The following is a 10,810-nucleotide window of genomic DNA, read 5'->3' as shown; positions in this document are numbered from 1 at the left end:
AATAGGCTGGGGGTGTTTGGTTGAGGGAAGTGGTGAGACCTGCGAGAAAGAGAGAGAGAGAGAGAGAGAGAGAGAGAGAGAGAGAGAGTGTGTGTCTTTGTGATGGCAGCCCGTTCGCCCAGCACAGCAGATCCTCACATCATCATCATCCGTCTAGACGAGAGGATGATTGAAATCCAATCTTGTGCGTCCGTCCGCCGCAGAGCTGTGTCGCTTTATATCCCCCGGTCCGTTCTCCGTAAAATTCCCGATTTTAACCTCATCTGTCTTGTTAGCTCCATGCAAATCATGCTGTCAATCGGGTCGCAATGCAGGTAACGCGATCTTGAGCAGCTGAGGAACACAGACATGCATGTGGGGGGGGGGGGGGGGGGGTGAGGACTGCAGGTTGCTTTCAGAGAAATGCATGACTACACACACAGAGACAGAAGAAGGGGAGTGATAGAGAGACGGAGAGATGTTGAGTTCTTCTCTTTCCCCGAGGGGGACATGTATCCCAAACACTCCGTTCTAATGTTCTCTCTGTAAGCTTTCTGACCTTCCAAAATGGAACGTTGTGTAAAGGTTGTCTCCTGTTGATTTGTTTGCTGCGCAGCTTGCGATGACCAGCACTGGGGCCCCGGCTGCAGCAGGGTCTGCAAGTGTGCAAACGAGGGTCAGTGCAGTCCCTCCACAGGCGCCTGCAAGTGTCCGCCAGGCTCCACCGGCTCTCAGTGCAAGGACCCCTGCCCCTCCACAACATTTGGCCCAGGCTGCAAAGAGTCCTGCAAGTGTGGAACGGGAGGAACTTGCGACAAAGTGACCGGAGAGTGTGTGTGCAATGAAGGCTTCACTGGCACTCTGTGAGTAGAGAGACATCTGGCAGTGTGTGTTGAATAATAAACATTTTAGATGTAGTCATCTAGAACATACATATTGATTAAAAGTGGCATAATATGGTATAAAAGGTGATGCCACTTTTAAACCATTAAATGTGCAGTCCTTATGTGTCTTTGTGTGTGCTCAAATAAATCTTGCTGTTTGTGCACAGTCCTGGTTACAGTACATGAATGGGAAGAAAATGAGGAAATTCAGACCAAGTAGGCTAGTATCATTTTTCTAGCTAATCAAGAATGTTCCTTGAGCACTGAATAGGGTGTATTTGATTGGCTGTCGACTCAAACATCTTTCACCAGGGCTGTGGACAGGTGGTGCAGTATCTAGAGTGTAAGAGATATACTGCAGTGTACAGTAGTATACAGTTAAGAAAGTGGTGTGGTTTACACTGTAACTTTACAGTAATATCAATTGAATATAAATATATGTGCAATGTATTAGCAGTAGCCTTATAAAAGTGGAATAGATATGGATGTGCAATATGAACAATACATGAACAACTTGTACAGTTTTGTGCAGCATTTAGCAGTAACTGTGTAGCTGTAGACAGAGGTAATATGATACAATTTTAAAATGTTCCACAGCTGTGAAAAAGCTTGCCCCAAGTCTCGCTGTCCGCGGCGATGTCCTTGTCAAAATGGCGGTTTCTGTCAGGGTAATGGCGTCTGCATCTGCCCCCCAGGATGGACAGTAAGAAATCCATTGTGTCATCCACATAACATTTATTACTTGGATCCGAGGAGGAAAGCATGATTTAACTATCTTTTTCTCTCTCTCTGTCCTTCTTCTTCTTCTTCTTCTTCTTCTTCTTCTTCTTCTTCTCCTTCTTCTTCTTCTTCTTTTCCTTCCTCTTTTTCTGTCTTCTTCTTCTTCTTCCTCTTTTTCTTCTTTTTGGGTCTTCTTTCTTTCTTCTTGGGTCTTCTTTTTTTCTTCTTCTTTCTTCTTCTTCTTCTTCTTCTTCTTCTTCTTCTCTTCCCCTTCTGTCTGCCTTCTTCTGTCCAGGGAGTCGTTTGTACAGAGCGTTGTGGAGAGGGCCGCTATGGAGCTAACTGTAACCATGAATGTGTGTGTCACAACGGTGGCCAATGCGACCCAGAGTCTGGCCAGTGTGTGTGTACCGCCGGCTTCACTGGGGAAAGGTTTGTGTGATAAGTTATCATGTATTTACTCGACTCAGTAGAATATGTGTCTTTTGTGATAGTATGTCATTTGGGAGACTGTACTCCAATGATGGATGTTGGAGAACATGTCCCTGTGGCAACACCTCAAACATAATGAATGGGACTGGGGGGTAACTAGTTACATGTAATAGAGTTATGTTGTCAGTAATCAGAAACAGTTTCTTTAAAAAAAACATGTAAATACAGGTACTTAAGTATTAAAATATTGGTTAATACAAATGGGGTAAATTACATCATAATATATGAATCTCTGTGAAAAGCTTTAAATTAATTTGTCAGCTGTCATTTATTAAAAAAAAATAGCCAAAAGTGATTAGTGATATTACTTTGACAAAGTACTTAGTTTGAATTGTAACATATCTCAAAATGTCCAGCGTTTTCACCTGTAACGTGAAAGTGTTTGACGTGCAGGTGTAATGAGGAGTGTGCCGTGGGCAGCTACGGCGAGGAGTGTAAAGGCGTGTGTGACTGTGCCAACGGCGCGCGCTGCTATAACATCCACGGCGGCTGCCTGTGTGAGCCAGGCTTCAGGGGCCCGCACTGCCGAGAGAGGATGTGTGCTGACGGCGCCTTCGGGATGCACTGCGAACAGCGCTGCCTCTGCCACTCGCCACACACTATCAGGTGTGCTATGCACGGACGTTGTACTCTCACACACTCACACACACTCACACTCACACACACAGACAGACACACACACACACACACAGACAGACAGACACACAGACACACACACACACACACACACACACACACACACACACACACACACACACACACTCACACTCACACTCACACTCACACTCACACTCACACTCACACTCACACTCACACTCACATTCACACTCACACTCACACTCTGTGTCTGCTGTTAACCACAAATACTTCACACATTACATCACATTACATACACACACAAACACACACACACACACACACACACACTGGAAGAGAAAATACTGCTCTCTGACAGACCGAATAATAATTCTAGTACATCTGCTCTTCCAGTTTCTTGCTGTTCTCCACAGACTCAAAATAAAGGTCCAGTGTCTTAGTGGTCTTCTCTTGTACTCAGAGGCATTCTCTCCATCTCAGAATTGTTTTATGGGCCAACTCTGGTTTCCCCATTGAGCTTTTGCAGACACTTGTTCTCACGTGTCGAGGCCAAAAGATGAGCTCAAGCATACGTGTTTGGGGTAAAAACAAAGAAGTAGGTTCTCTGAATGCCAGTTGGAGCTTTTGCTTCTGCTTTCGGTTCTACCCAAATTGATAGCAGTTTGATTTATTTGTGTTTGGCATCAGATTCTCTAGGCAACAGCACCATGTAGCTTGTCCCAGAAACATTTCATTTGCAGTCAGGTGGGACTTTGTGGAACCATATCAAGTCCCACGCAGAGGCCGTAGACGTTTGAAATTTATAGGATTTGACAACGAGAAGTGATTGGCCTGAAGCAGCTTAAAATCCTGGAGAAACGTTATGGCTTTCTTTTTCCCCAACATTTTTCGTTATTTAGTCAACACTCACATGTGTTGGATTCAAACTTCAGTGGAACCTATAACCTTGGTGACATCATCTAGTAAAGGAAGAGCACAACCCATTTTGATTGGTTGGATACATGGCCATAGGGAAGGGCAGAAATTAAACAAGTCTCCAACCAATGATCAGTCTTCATTATGCATATTCTGCCTGTTCTGGCTACACATGTCTTTGGTTCAGGACTTGCACACTGATGATATAGTGCAGAAGTTCAGTTCGAGATCTCAATGTTATCTCTCCTCCAAATACACTGTTAATCACTGTCTGTCATTAAGTACGTGCTTGACGGTGTCATGTCCTCTTCCTCTGCTCCTGTCAGCTGCCACCCGCTCAAAGGAGAGTGCACGTGTGAGCCGGGCTGGGCTGGGCTCTACTGCAACGAGACTTGTGCACACGGTTACTATGGCAACGGATGTCTGGAACCCTGCCTGTGTGTGAATGGTGGGGTGTGTGACAGTGTGACCGGTCAATGTCACTGCACACCTGGTTATACTGTAAGTAGTTGGTGCATTACTGATAAAATCAGTTACAGCCACATTACAAAGACACTTTTTTTATTGGTAAATGTTCATATGCCATGGTGGTGATGCTGTTAATGTTTTTGTATCTTTGTGCCCTGTGCCGATTTATGTTTAATTGCCTTGATTTATGAAATAATTCCAACAAGTGTTATTCAGCTAGTCTTCTATACAGGAGTATTCAACCTACTGTAGCTGAATGAAGCTGTTGTTTGCCAGTACTCTTGTTTTGAGTGTGAAAACAATCATGAATGGCTGAGATGGATCAGTTCTTCTGATGCGTATTCTCGTGTTTGCCCTATAGGGGGAGCACTGCGAGAAGTACTGTGAGAGTGGCTTGTTTGGGAAGGGCTGCTCCTCTGTCTGCAAATGCACCAACTCCATTGCCTGCTCCCCCATAGATGGCACCTGCTACTGCAAAGAAGGTGAGTTAGTCAGACTGTCTCTCTATGTCAGTCATTGCCATGGCATGGACATAGACAATGTTTATGTGACAGGTCATGTTAGATATAATTTTAGGGAGCTCATTTTATTATGCATACTTTTAAGATATCATGTTAAATGCAAGTTGGCTGCAACCCTTAATACTTGAAGTAAGATAGAATATGGATTAACTTAAATTGAAGACAAAATAAGACAGAAATCCCTGTGTGTGGGGTAAACATGAGAGCATAAAACCATCCAAACTAAAATGCCACATGGAAACAATGCTCCCCTGTCAAAGACAAACCTGTAGTACTTTGAAAGGTAATATCAGCAGTTAAAGACTTCATAAATGTAATGCCAAACATCAGCATTTTCCAAACAAGTACGCCAGGCACTTTTTGTGTCTTACGTGTAGGCTACCTAACCACATTCGTTGGCCTGAACGCTAAATATATATATATATATATATATATATACAGTTGGTCACAACTTTATGAACGTGTGAAATTATGGATTCCAAAGCTAGACCAGTTAAGAACCACTGGAAAAAAAAAATCACACCTCCACTTTTGCTCAAATGGCCCAATTCCTGACCGGGTTGTTCAGAGCTGAAAATGAGCTGAAAACTGTATTTGAAATTTTATCCAATTACGAATAAATTTGATGTGAGAGTATGGCCTTTGTCCTTCAATGTATGAGTATGGTGCTTGGTGCATGGCTTTACTCATGCATGTGTGCTAATTTAACAACTTGAGCCTGTTGCTGTTTATCTAGATGCCACCCTTGAATTAACCAATGCCCCACTAGGCCCACCCTTGTTAGAAATCTCTAGAATCGCCACTGAGCTCCACATTTGTTAGCCTTCACCATGCTTCTGAATAATTGGTTACTTGCTTAAATCTTTACCATCTTTAGGCTGGGTTTATTGGCTGGGCCTCTAGGAGTTGATGAATTGCCATATATCCATTGGCTACAACAGTAATTTTTAGCATAAGCTTGTGTTTGCGAGCATGACCTCTTTGTATCCTTAAAACAATTGTGACCATGCCAATGGTGTGTGGTGCTGCAACGTTACCCGGGGGCAACATGCTCCCCTATTCTAACCATTTGTTGTGACTTTGACTACTTTTGTTGGATTGGCTTTGAGTTGAACCAGATTTCTTTAGCACTTTACATGTCCCCCTTTATGTACAGTTGCCTTATCTACAATGATCATATGATTAGAGACTCTTCTCCTATGCCTTCGTGGTTCCGGTTTAGGGTGGACTGGAGTGGACTGCTCAAAACCCTGCTCTCCTGGGATGTGGGGTCCAGGCTGCAACGCCACCTGTCGCTGTGGTAACGGTGCATCATGTGACCCAGCGGACGGATCGTGCACCTGCACGGCGGGCTGGCAAGGCCTGCACTGTGATCAGCCATGTCCGGTAAGACCAGCACCAAGGGACACAGCTCTCTCCATAGAACTTATTATTTTCTTTTCATAGAACATATTCATATCCATTTGTTTAAAGCAACACCATGTAAGTTCTGCTCTCGGGGTCCCCCTACAGTTGGGAAACGGTAATTTCTTCTAATTTCTTCTACTTATGTCGTAAAATCTGTCACGGTTACACCAGAAGCAAGTTAGACATAGCGTACAATATAGGCTAGACATATTGAGGCTGCACATTAAATATTAAATTATGTGGTACTACGATACCAGTTATGTGATACATTTGTAAAACGAGGCTTTCAGCTCATGTCTGTGCACGTTCTCGGTATTGGGATAATGTTGGTAATTGTTGGTCTTATTAGAATTACTTATTAGAAAAAAAAAAACGATTAGCCTACGATATTTATGAGCAATAGCGTAGCCTAATCTAGGGTTGTCATTTTTAGTGTCTTTATAACATAAAAAAAAAATCGATGGTCACCAGATATTGTATGGTATTCACGTCCATAGTGGCATATACCTATTTGCACGCCCAAAATGTTTTGAGAGGCAGAGCTCTTATAATATGATGACAGAATCTTACACGTGATAACTTTGTTTTTCAAGATAATTGTTTGGTCAGTAGCCTAGGCCTATAGGTGGTAGATTTACACGTTGAGCTATAACTAGCATAACCAGCTCCCGTGCAGTTTGGTTGGCAGCATGATGACACTAGATGACAGAGCTAGGATACACGTGCATTTGTTGACAAGCCGAATTCTGCAGGAGGAGTTCTCACCTCTTGGGCAAACTCGGACTGCCTGCGTTGCGTGTGAAATGTATATTCCAGGTAGCCTAGCCTATTAGCCTGGCTAACGCCTCCCACTTCTCAAATGAGACGTGGTCTGGCAACCAGACGTTCATTTTCTCGTATTTGAAAAAATGCCCAGATCCGTTCATTGGGCGCCACGGATGTCTATCAAATGCGCATAGCTCACCCAACTCGTTTGTATGCAACGCTAAGGGCTGCCGTAAATCCTTTGGCGTCGAATGTAGACGCAAGAGGGCAACGGAAACTTCTCGGATGTTCTGTGATTGGTTCGCCAACATCAGGCGAACATTAGGGCGTTAGTTTCCAGACTGGCTTAGCAGCGGGATTGAAATCACCGCGCAAGGCAGTATGGGAAAACCCAGGCTACTAGCCTATAGCATAGCCTACATTTCAGCATATCATCATATGAATATAATTTCGTGGGTTTTATTTTTTTCAAACGCCAAAAGATCACGTAGCTCATGTTTATAAGGCAACTGTCTTCTATTCAACGCTCGCACGGAATTTGAGGAAGTGGTGGGGGAAGTGTAGCCTATGCCGTAAAGCAGTCGAATTTTGTAGTTCTTTGGTTCGTACCGGTTCGTACCCGAACCCCAAAAACTCCATGGTGTTGCTTTAAAGGAGACATAGAATGGAAATAATTTTTTTCTTGGTTTTCATGAATTATGAGAGGTTGTGCATAAACAAAGAGCTATCATGAACATGAGGCATGGTTGTGCACTCCTTCATATGAAAATCTTGAACTTAGAAATAGACACTAAAAAATGGGCGAATTAGAAAAGAGTCTGCTTGTGATGTAAGACATCGCAAAGCCATTGAAGTTCCAATTGGGGTTGCCAAAGAGAGCACCATTTAGTCAAACAGACCATTTCAATACCCAGCCTAAATATATGGTTTTAATTAGTCTTGTCAAATTGCAATTGAGTATTTTTTTTTAAATCAAAGTTGAATAATACTATTTTAACATCGGAAAACACAGTGCAATACACAATTCATCCGCTATGTCCTCTTTAATTTGTTTAAATGTGACATGTTTTTTTGAAGTATGAAGTAATACACTGTGTATAAAGATATGCCCACATGCATGTACTTTTAAATGTGAGTTCAAGCTTGTCAAAATTAGTATCAGCTTGAAAATATTGCAATAGTAAACTCATGGATAATTGCAGTTGATGATTTGCAGCCTTTCAAGACAACATGTACTGTTTTATAGAAATATAGATTGAGGGTGACAGTTTAATGTCATCATTTTCCAAAAGTTGTTTGCCGATCTGTTTAGAAAACGCAAGTTGACAGCCAGCTGTCTTCACCTCCTCACAACTGGTTCCAGTTAAATGATACTCTTTAAGATACCAAAAAATAAATAAATAAAACCAGTCTTACAAAAGCACTGTAGCCCAGAAAAGCTTTCTTTCTATACCTCATCATCATGCATCGAAAGAGCTTTTAATGTCGACCTTGTTTACTTACTGCCGTGTGTTTAGTTTATGGGGAAATCAAGCTGATTAAGGTCATCTTGGTTGTGTATTAAATAGCCCACCACAAGCTGTTTCAGCTAATGGTGTAGTAGAGACACATGGGGCACATTCGTTCCCAACAACAAAACAAAACAAAAAAGAATTCCCTGGAACAAGGGTATGTTATTGCTAAGTAAACAAGACACTGAGAAAAAAATATGATGATGGAAACCATCTACAGCCTCATAATGTAAGCCACTTCTCATAATTGCTTGTCATTAATGCTAATAAATCCAAAGGAAATATATTTAACCACATGTACTGTCACAACTTCTGCTGAAATGTCACCACCACATGATTGTTTTCCTCTGTCTTCTCCACCGCAACAAACAGATCGGCACCTTTGGACCAGGCTGTTTGAAAAAATGCGACTGCCTCCACGACGACGGCTGTCACCCTGTGACTGGGCAGTGCTTGTGTGTCTATGGCTGGACAGGTAGGCTAACATTAGTGGGTCAGCAACTAAGATGCGCAAGACATTTTCCATTCTCTCACTAGTCTGGAAATAGTTTTTCAGTGGACAAAACTGACTGACCCCGGCCAATACCCCCTTCCACCTCCCCACCCGCCATTTCCTTGCCCCTCCTTTCCCTCCGTCTGTCTTGCAGGACCTCGCTGTGCCCAGCGTTGTCCAGACGGGACCTGGGGCTCTCACTGCAACCAGAGCTGCTCCTGCCTCAATGGCGCCACCTGCCTGCCACACAGTGGTATCTGCGTGTGTAAAGCTGGATACTTGGGTGCTCAGTGTAAGCATGGTGAGTTTTGTTAAGCAAGTTGCATAAGTTGCATAAAACAGGCACTAACCACATAGGCGGTGATGGCATTCGTCTTGCGGCAGTTTTTTTTAAGAGCCTGTCTGTCAGTTACATAACACCGTATGTGGACATTTTGAAAGTGACCACTTTGTCTTCTCTGTGTCTTTCACCATGCAGTAAACTCTGGTAGGAGCCCACTGCTCATTTTAGAGTAGAAAGAATGTTTTATCTATCTGCTCCCTGTCTGTCTGACTCTCAGCCACGTCTCTCTCTCCCTCTCTCTCACTCTCAGTGTGCAACGCCGGCATGTACGGAGAGAGATGTAGCAGGAAGTGCCCAGCGTGTGACCACTCCTCGCCCTGTCACCACATCACAGGCCAGTGTCTGTGCCACCCGGGCTACACAGGGGACCTCTGCAACCAAGGTCAGCCCCCCCCCCCCCCCCCCCCCCCCACACACACACACACACACACACACACACACACACACACACACACACACACACACACACACACACACACACACACACACACACACAGTACCTCTGAAGATATAACATTGCTGAATGTTTTTTTATTCTTATATATGATACTTTCATATACCAAAAATTTAATTGTGTGTGTGTGTTTGTGTATCTGCCCTGCAGTTTGCCCCATTGGTTACTTTGGGGAGCATTGCAAAGGTGAATGTCGGTGTGCCAATAACTCCACATGCCACCACCAAGATGGCTCCTGCCACTGTCCTCCTGGGCTGACTGGCTCCGACTGCTCCCTACGTGAGTTATTCACCTCCCCACAGATGTCGGTTATTTCCTTTTTTATTACAGTATCACTGTGGTACCTGCCATGCAGAATACTTACTGACACTTACCTACCCCCTGGTAAAGGGCAGAAGGAACCCTACGCCTTCTCAGTGCGCAGTCTGTCCAGTTCAATAAGTTCCCCTCAAAGGGACAATTGACAGAGGCATGCATGTGGATGAATATATCAAATTTCGAACAAAATAGTATAATCACATAGTCTTGAGTCTTGGAAACATTAAATGGATAATTATGGGGGAGTAGCTATCTGGCAGAGAGAGAGAGAGAGAGAGAGAGAGAGAGAGAGAGAGAATTAACCAGTACCCACCAGTATCACCAATACTAATCACTAATGTAATTATGACTGCTGAAATGTGGATACAGCTGGGTTTTGTCAATGAGTCTAACATGTTGGCCAGTTGTACAGGTCAAGGACCACATTCAAACAAAAAACATAAATGCAAAGAAAACAGAAAGAGCAAAACAGTGGCGGGCCCTGGTCCATTTTAAAAGAGAAACCAAGCATATTAGTTGCCAGTTACATCTAACAGCACAGCATGTCCGACCTTACTGTATGACCAGCAGATAGAGGCCTCCTTGTAGGAATGCTCTCACCGTGCGGAACACAGGGAAGGAGGGAGAACATTCCACTGCTACAGATAAAAATAAATTCTGTAAAGACATTTTTAAATACTAATATAAAACAATCAATAAAATACACGTGAATATCATGTCATATTGTTGCATTTCCCAGTGCATCAGTGTCTATGGCCCAGCAGCTCATAGTGGGTCACATCAAAGATGAAAAAAATGGCAGTAGCCTCATGTGTTCTCCATGAACAGAGGAACACACGGCCACCCTGATTAAAAAGTGAAATAAATGAATAGCGAAGTTGTGAATAGTGAAGTCGTTGAGGTCTTGCTAATCCTGTGACTGGACATCTGTCTGTCTGTCTGT

The 10,810-nt window shown here is 43.4% G+C and overlaps 1 protein-coding gene across 1 annotated transcript in view; it reads left to right on the top strand.

Annotated features, from left to right (window-relative positions):
• Positions 1-10,810, top strand: part of pear1 (platelet endothelial aggregation receptor 1) — a 38,480-nt gene that overhangs the window by 22,277 nt on the left and 5,393 nt on the right. The window contains exons 6-16 of the mRNA XM_062538823.1: positions 596-842; positions 1,461-1,566; positions 1,879-2,015; positions 2,469-2,681; positions 3,914-4,088; positions 4,417-4,537; positions 5,799-5,962; positions 8,632-8,734; positions 8,907-9,053; positions 9,346-9,477; positions 9,700-9,828. Coding sequence (XP_062394807.1) covers positions 596-842; positions 1,461-1,566; positions 1,879-2,015; positions 2,469-2,681; positions 3,914-4,088; positions 4,417-4,537; positions 5,799-5,962; positions 8,632-8,734; positions 8,907-9,053; positions 9,346-9,477; positions 9,700-9,828 — 1,674 coding nt within the window. The remainder of the gene's footprint in view (positions 1-595; positions 843-1,460; positions 1,567-1,878; positions 2,016-2,468; positions 2,682-3,913; positions 4,089-4,416; positions 4,538-5,798; positions 5,963-8,631; positions 8,735-8,906; positions 9,054-9,345; positions 9,478-9,699; positions 9,829-10,810) is intronic.

Source organism: Sardina pilchardus, chromosome 6 (genome assembly GCF_963854185.1).
Source record: "Sardina pilchardus chromosome 6, fSarPil1.1, whole genome shotgun sequence".
Classification (NCBI taxonomy): Eukaryota; Metazoa; Chordata; class Actinopteri; order Clupeiformes; family Clupeidae; genus Sardina; species Sardina pilchardus.
The sequence above is the reverse complement of the archived record's forward strand: the minus strand, read 5'-3'. Positions and strand labels throughout refer to the sequence as shown.